Source organism: Mizuhopecten yessoensis, unplaced genomic scaffold, assembly GCF_002113885.1.
Source record: "Mizuhopecten yessoensis strain PY_sf001 unplaced genomic scaffold, ASM211388v2 scaffold5099, whole genome shotgun sequence".
Taxonomy (NCBI): domain Eukaryota; kingdom Metazoa; phylum Mollusca; class Bivalvia; order Pectinida; family Pectinidae; genus Mizuhopecten; species Mizuhopecten yessoensis.
This window is the reverse complement of record NW_018405879.1, coordinates 267,749-277,054: the sequence shown is the minus strand read 5'-3', so window position 1 is coordinate 277,054 and position 9,306 is coordinate 267,749. Positions and strand designations below refer to the sequence as shown.

Genomic DNA, 9,306 nt, shown 5'->3' with positions numbered 1-9,306 from the left:
AATCATCATCATACAATGATATCATGATACTAATCGGTCATCATCCCAGCGAAGGGAGCATAATACCGCAATGGGAGTGTCAATCGGCCAGCGAAGGGAGCATAATACCGCAATGGGAGTGCCGACAATTCAATCCACTGTTTTCCAAAATATTTTCTCTGTTTTAAACATATTATCACCTGACCACATGTAAAATTTGAAATGTTTTTGGCGAGTGCACTGTGCTGCATCGCACCACAGGAGTCTGAAATTCCGTAAAAAAATAATAATAAACACCTATAATATAGCAAAGTTATTTTCACAAGATAAAACAGTGTTTGTACCAAACCTGTCTTGAACACGCCACATTATGTTTCAATAGTACTGATAAATATCTTGATGTTTGATCATAGAGAAAACATCGTGCTACAAACGCGGCACAGAATCATTGAAATCTGACTGTTTGTCTAATATTACATCTTAGGGCGATAAGGCTTTGTGATAGCTCACAAATATGATTCAACCTTACAAATAGACCAACTTCATTCCAATCCGGCTGATCGGGTTCGACCAATGTTTTACTAATAACAAGAGGCCCAATGAGCCTGAATCACTCACCTGGTAATAATCTCACACTTGTAATCTTAAAAGTGGACTAAAATACAGCTACAGGTAGAATATCAGTGTTTGATTCATAAGAACCTATTAACAGATTTAAACATATATATATGACGACCGTGACCTTGAATGTCGAACAAGGACATTAGGTTGAACAGAGTTTATAGTCATCCAACCCAGTATGCTTTTGGCAAAATATCATTACCCTGGACTTTTGGGTTATACAGACCAAATCATTTAAAGATTTAAACATATATTGACCACTGTGACCTTGAATATGGGCTAAGGTCATTCATTTGAACAAACTTGGTAGCCCAGCAAATTACTGACCAAATATCATTATCCTAGGCCTCTTGTTTCATTTAAAGGTTTCCCTTCAGGCCAGGTGAGCTAAAAACTATTTAACATAATTATTTTCCTAAGATTATTATCAAACCTGTTGATATAAATTCTTTTTCCCCTCAAAGATACTCTAATATTAGAAGGATCCGCTTGGTCCAAGTTAATATAAATTCATCCATAATCAAGAAATATGATTTAGCTATATTCCCTTGCTTACTGGGATCTACCCCTGCCCCTCAACCTTTAGGGAGTTAATGCCCCTTGTTTATATATGTTATTGATGTTCCCATGCATGGTCGAACCTAACTCCAAACCAAAAGATCTAGATGTTAAAATTCCTTTACTCCTACCCAATCAGTAGTTTTAAAGATCTTCCTGTATTTTCCCTACTAGGCCCTATATATGCTTCTGCTCCCAAAATAGCCACACCCTCTGTTTATCCAACATTGAAATTGAATCCCTCCCTCCTTTACACAATGGTGAATTTCCTTGACCAGAAGCTAACAAGGTCCTCTAGACCAATGTCCTTGACCAGAAGCTAACAAGGTCCTCTAGACCAATGTCCTTGACCAGAAGCTAACAAGGTCCTCTAGACCAATGTCCTTGACCAGAAGCTAACAAGGTCCTCTAGACCAATGTCCTTGACCAGAAGCTAACAAGGTCCTCTAGACCAATGTCCTTGACCAGAAGCTAACAAGGTCCTCTAGACCAATGTCCTTGACCAGAAGCTAACAAGGTCCTCTAGACCAATGTCCTTGACCAGAAGCTAACAAGGTCCTCTAGACCAATTTGAATTAAAATCCTTTAAATTTAAAGGTTATGACAATTAACTGATCTTTTGAGGTATAGACCAAAAACCAAAGTACACAGACTTCAGTTTTTGGTCTATATATTGATCGGACAATTCATTATCTTGTCCAAAAGTTATATTTTAACTCTAAAACTAGAAAGGAAAACTTTATTGAATAAAATGTGTCTATTTCATTAAAAAAAAAAAAAAAAAATGACAGAAAAAAATGCAAATCCATTAAAAATAATTTCAACTTGCTTGAATTATTGAAAGATGAAAACCTAGGTAAAATTTCCTGGTACAAAATTTGGACAAGTAGGTTCAACAAAACAAACTAGATCAGACTTTGAGTCCGTAATTACCTTGTGCTGACCACATTCAGGCTTATAATTACGATACTGCAGTAGGTCCTATATGGGGATATACCTAACAGCTATTTAGTTCAAGTCTACAATGGTTCCTACCCCAATTTTCTGTCAAGCATTAATATTTCCGTCTTTGATCATGCATTTTATCTATATTCATGGTCACTATGAAACATTATGTGACCTTGAATGTCGAACAATGCAAGGACGTTAGGTTGAACAGAGCTTTTAGTCTTCCCACTCAGCATGCTTCTAGCAAAATATAATTACCATGGAACTTTTGGTTATATGGAACAAATCATTTAAAGATTTCAACATATATTGACCACTGTGACCTTGAATATGGGCGAAGGTCATTCATTTGAACAAACTTGATAGCCCTTCATCCCAACATGTTATTGGCAAAATATCATCACCCTTGGCCTTTTGATTAAGAAGTAATTCAAAGGTTTTAAACATATTTGACCCCTGTGACCTTGAATATATGTCAAGGTCATTCATTTGAACACATTTAGTAATCGTTCATCCTAGCATGTTACTGGCCAAATATCATCACCATAGGCCTCTTGGTTATTCAGAAGAAGTTGTTTAAAGGTTTTAAACATATTTGATCCCTGTGACCTTGAATATAAGTCAAAGTTATTCATCCCAGCATGTTACTGGCCAAATATCATCACTGGAGAGAGATCTTTTTAGTTCTGACGGAAAAAATAGTCATATTCAAGTGGTCAGAAGTAAAATGTCTGGCTTAAAGCAAAAAAAAATCTTTATAATATTAAGTGTAAAATATAAATATATTAGACCTTAAGGACTTCCCACCCTTCGTAATACACATGCTTTTCTTGTCGTATTTTCGTGTCGTCATTTCCGTATTGCGTATCGGGCATTCCATTATCGTAGAGTAAATTATAGTAACACCGGGCAGAGACGTATAAAGCATATACGTCTCTGCACCGGGTAAACAATAGTACGCGTGAGTGACGATGATATGTCAACACCCGATATCGAGACTTACTTGGAAATAAAGCGTATGATACAAAGACATAAATTTCCCTATTCCAGGCGTAAGCGGGCTATGGAATGATGTCCAAAGTGTACGTGATTGAGAGTAATTTTGATCTATAAAAGAACAGTAAATTGACAGTTTTAATATCATAAATTAATTTGTTTCCGTTGTTTTTGGTAAAGTAAAGAAAATAACTGTCATTGTATAAATTATATCCCTTTTTCAAGGTAGACAACTCTCATCAGGATCAAAAATGATTTTAAAATGTAAAATAAGTGAATTATCAAGGCTTTGTGTATATTTGGTTCAATTTATCACTCTTTTTGTATTAAACTATGTGTCCTGTTTGCTTTTAGCTTGTATATAATTACTTTAATCATACAATTTCAATAAAAAAACAATTTGTGTAACGTGTTTAAGATATTTTATGATAAATACAATATCTGTAGGGTTGATTAGCAATGTTTCTTTTCATTATTTTATTGTAACAAGAGGCCCAGAGGGCCTGTATCGCTCACCTGTTTCTTTTGTTACATGCAACTGACATATCGGTAACTGAAGACCATTTGGTAACTAGAACACAAGACATTTTAACATCTTTTAAACGGTTCTGACGGTTCTGAAGATATTGTTGTTTGAAACTTAAAATTTTAATTTAAAAGCTTTAACCAAAGTTGACATTTGAATCCCGATTTGCACTTAAAGTTCTGTGCATGGTCTCATTAGCTGATCAGCTAAGGCTTATATCAATTTTCAGAGAAAGCTTTTTAAATGTTTAGCTTTCTGTGTCTGACCTCCATGATACGGCCCCACCTCTCGGGCTGATGATTACCACCTCTCGGGCTGATGATTACCACCTCTCGGGCTGATGATTACCACCAAGTTGACCTCTGATACGGCCCCACCTCTCGGGCTGATGATTACCACCAAGTTGACCTCTGATACGGCCCCACCTCTCGGGCTGATGATTACCACCAAGTTGACCTCTGATACGGCCCCACCTCTCGGGCTGATGATTACCACCAAGTTGACCTCTGATACGGCCCCACCTCTCGGGCTGATGATTACCACCAAGTTGACCTCTGATACGGCCCCACCTCTCGGGCTGATGATTACCACCAAGTTGACCTCTGATACGGCCCCACCTCTCGGGCTGATGATTACCACCAAGTTGACCTCTGATACGGCCCCACCTCTCGGGCTGATGATTACCACCAAGTTGACCTCTGATACGGCCCCACCTCTCGGGCTGATGATTACCACCAAGTTGACCTCTGATACGGCCCCACCTCTCGGGCTGATGATTATCACAAAGTTTGATAAAAAATAAATATATGATTTCCTATATGACTGTCTTGGGTTTTTTCTTTATTTTGTTTTGGTTTTCGAGACCATGTAAAAGTTTTAAAGTATGGAGTTAATCTGTTAGATGTCTGTCTGACATACAATTCATCATAAAATCTCATACATGTTTGGTACTCATTAAATTGATTTAAAGAAATGAAAAGAAAAGAAATGTTAATAATTTATCAATTACAGTTAATTGTTAAAATGATTGTGATTATTTTGCCAGACCTGTGTGAGAAGATAGGGTACAGCGACCTACGTGACATAGGTTTGTGTATACGGTTCTACCCACAATCCCTCAGTCACAATGCTGCCATGGCAACCTGTACTGGAGACTATAACGGACATTTACTGGTGATAGACAGCCTATCGAAGCTCAGGCGGATCCAGCAATACCTCATTATGATTTCGATGATGGATGGTGAGCTTTTTGTGTTGTTATTTTAATTCGCCAGGAACTTGTTTTACAAAATATGATCACCTGAAGTATCTATAACCTTATAAACAATACTGTAAAGTATGTATTTTTGAGTAATTCCTATCATCTTTCTCTAGAAATATTCTTTGACTTGCTCAAAGTCGGAAGTGTTACACAAATAAGATAATGTAAGATAAATGTTTTTTTTTCATTATAGTGTCACACGCTCAGTAAAATCACAACATATAAAACATCAGAAATAAAACATTGAATGCCCAGCCAGCCTACATAAAAGACTTATGTAACACTTTACTAAAATGATGTACAACATATACGTAAATTACATAATGTCATCTTATGTTGGTGTTATAAAAAAGGCTATAGTATTTTTTCCAGTTCATTACAAATACACATAGTTGATAAGACTGATAAAAGTAGTTATGCATATTGAAGCATATCTAACGTTTGTCAATTCAAACCAGCTATCCAAACACTTCCTTCTTGACATGCTTTTGTAGAGAGTACATACTACAGTCCTTCCTTTGAGTTGCATTACATCACATACTATTTATTATTGAAATTTGTTTCCATGACCGTATCTTATTAGTTTGGTCAGGGATGTGTAGTACACATCCCTGGTTTGGTATCTTATCATGTGCTAGTCAAGAGTTTAATCCAAATATCGTTATACAAAGGAAATTTCATTAGAAAGTGTCTCTTATCTTCAACTTGTATTATTAGCTTCTTGTACTGTTACCTATATATCCTTGTACTGTTACCTATATATCTATGTACCGTTACCTTTATATCATTGTACTGTTACCTATATATCCATGTACTGTTACCTATATATCCTTGTACTACTGTTACCTTTATATCCTTGTACTGTTACATATATATCCTTGTACTGATACCTTTATATCCTTGTACTGTTACCTATATATTCTTGTACTGTTACCTTTATATCCTTCTACTGTTACCTATATATCCTTGTTCTGTTACCTATATATCCTTGTACTGTTACCTTTATATCATTGTTCTGTTACTTATATATCATTGTACTGTTACATATATATCCTTGTACTGTTACCTTTATATCCTTGTACTGTTACCTTTATATCTATGGAACGTTACCTTTATAACCTTGTACTGTTACCTATATATCCTTGTACTGTTACCTTTATAACCATGCACTGTTACCTTAAATATCCGTGTACTGTTACCTTTATATCCTTGTACTGTTACCTTTACATCCTTGTACTGTTACCTTTATATTCTTGTACTGTTACATATATATCCTTGTACTGTTACCTTTATATCCTTGTACTGTTACCTTTATATCTATGGAGCGTTACCTTTATAACCTTGTACTGTTACCTATATATCCTTGTACTGTTACCTATATATCCTTGTACAGTTACCTATATATCCCCTATATATCCTTGTTCTGTTACCTATATATCCTTGTTCTGTTACCTATATATCCATGTACTGTTACCTATATATCCTAGTACTGTTACATATACATTCTTGTTCTGTTACCTTTATATCCATGTACTGTTACCTATATATCCTAGTACTGTTACCTATATATCCTTGTTCTGTTGCCTTTATATCCTTGTACTGTTACCTATATATCCTTTTACTGTTACCTTTATATCCTTATACTGTTACATATACATCCTTGTACTGTTACATATATCTTTGTACTGTTACCTATCTTTATATCCTTGTACTGTTAGATATATATCTTTGTACTGTTACCTATCTTTATATCCTTGTACTGTTACCTATATGTCCTTGTACTGTTACCTATACATCCTTGTACTGTTACATATATCTTTGTACTGTTACCTATCTTTATATCCTTGTACTGTTACCTTTATATCCTTGTACTGTTACATATACATCCTTGTTCTGTTACCTATATATCCATGTACTGTTACCTATATATCCTAGTACTGTTACCTATATATCCTTGTTCTGTTACCTATACATCCTTGTACTGTTACCTATACATCCTTGTACTGTTACCTATATATCCTTGTACTGTTACCTATATATCCTTGTACTGTTACCTATATATCCTTGTACTGTTACCTATATATCCTTGTTCTGTTACCTATATATCCTTGTTCTGTTACCTATACATCCTTGTACTGTTACCTATATATCCTTGTACTGTTACATATACATCCTTGTGCTGTTACCTATATATCCTTGTTCTGTTACCTATATATCCTTGTACTGAATCTATATATCCTTGTACTGTTACATATACATCATTGTACTGTTACCTTTATATCCTTGTTCTGTTACCTATACATCCTTGTTCTGTTACCTATACATCCTTGTACTGTTACCTATATATCCTTGTTCTGTTACATAAATATCTTTGTACTGTTACCTTTATATTCTTGTACTGTTACCTTTATATCCTTGTACTGTTACATATATATCCTTGTACCGTTACCTATATATCCTTGTACTGTTACATATATATCCTTGTACCGTTACCTATATATCCTTGTTCTGTTACCTATATATCCTTGTTCTGTTACCTATATATCCTTGTACTGAATCTATATATCCATGTACTGTTACATATACATCCTTGAACTGTTACATATACATCCTTGTACTGTAACCTATATATCTATGTACTGTTACATATACATCCTTGTTCTGTTACCTATATATCCTTGTTCTGTTACCTATACATCCTTGTACTGTTAACTATATATCCTTGTACTGTTACCTTTATATCCTTGTACTGTTACCTATATATCATTGTACTGTTACCTATATATCATTGTACTGTTACCTATATGTTACCTTTATATCCTTGTACTGTTACATATATATCCTTGTACCGTTACCTATGTTACCTTTATATTCTTGTACTGTTACCTTTATAGCGTTGTACTGGTACCTTTATATCCTTGTACTGTTACCTTTATATCCTTGTACTGTTACCTATATATCATTGAACCGTTACCTTTATATCCTTGTTCTGTTACCTATATATCCTTGTACTGTTACCTTTATATCCTTGTTCTGTTACCTATATATCCTTGTACTGTTACATATATATCCTTGTACTGTTACCTATATATCTTAGTATTGTAACCTTTATATCCTTGTTCTATTACCTATATATCCTTGTACTGTTACCTATATATCCTTGTACTGTTACATATATATCCTTGTACTGTTACCTGTATATCTTTGTTCTATTACCTATATATCCTTGTACTGTTACCTATATATAGGTAACAGTACAAGGATATATAGGTAACAGAACAAGGATACATATGTAACAGTACAAGGATATATAGGTAACAGAACAAGGATATATAGGTAACAGTACAAGGATATATAGGTAATAGAACAAGGATATAAAGGTTACAATACTAAGATATATAGGTAACAGAACAAGGATATATATGTAACAGTACAAGGATATATATGTAACAATACAAGGATATAAAGGTAACAGTACAAGGATATATATCCTTGTACTGTTACCTTTATATCCTTGTACTGTTACCTATATATCCTTGTACAGTTACCTATATATCCTTGTACAGTTACCTATGTATCCTTGTACTGTTACCTATATATCCTTGTACTGTTACCTTTATATCCTTGTATTGTTACATATATATCCTTGTACTGTTACCTATATATCTATGTACTGTTACCTTTACATCCTTGTACTGTTACTTTTATATCCTTTTTCTGTTACCTTTATATCCTTGTACTGTTACCATTATATCTTCGTACTGTTACCTTTATATCTTTGTACTGTTACCTATATATCCTTGTACTGTTACCTATATATCCTTGTACTGTTACCTATATATCCTTGTACTGTTACCTATATATTATTGTACTGTTACATATACATCCATGTACTGTTGCCTTTATATCCTTGTACTGTTACCTTTATATCTTCGTACTGTTACCTTTATATCCTTGTACTGTTACATATATATCCTTGTACCGTTACCTATATATCCTTGTACTGTTACCTTTATAGTACTGTTACCTTTATATCCTTGTTCTGTTACATATATATCCTTGTACTGTTACATATATATCCATGTACTGTTACATATATATCCTTGTACCGTTACCTATATATCCTTGTAATGTTATCTATATATCCTTGTACTGTTGCCTTTATATCCTTGTACTGTTCCCTTTATATCTTCGTACTGTTACCTTTATATCCTTGTACTATATATCCTTGTACTGTTACCTATTTATATCCTTGTACTGTTACATATATATCTTTGTACTGTTACCTTTATATCCTTGAACTGTTACTTATATATCCTTGTACTGTTACCGATATATCTTTGTACTGTTACCTTTATATTCTTGTACTGTTACCTTTATATCCTTGTACTGTTACATATATATCTTTGTTCTGTTA

The 9,306-nt window shown here is 34.2% G+C and overlaps 1 protein-coding gene across 1 annotated transcript in view; it reads left to right on the top strand.

Annotated features, from left to right (window-relative positions):
• The first annotated feature begins 4,676 nt into the window (after positions 1 to 4,676).
• Positions 4,677 to 9,306, top strand: part of LOC110450198 (collectin-12-like) — a 9,115-nt gene continuing 4,485 nt past the window's right edge. The window contains exon 1 of the mRNA XM_021497515.1: positions 4,677 to 4,868. Coding sequence (XP_021353190.1) covers positions 4,763 to 4,868 — 106 coding nt within the window. The 5' untranslated portion in view covers positions 4,677 to 4,762. The remainder of the gene's footprint in view (positions 4,869 to 9,306) is intronic.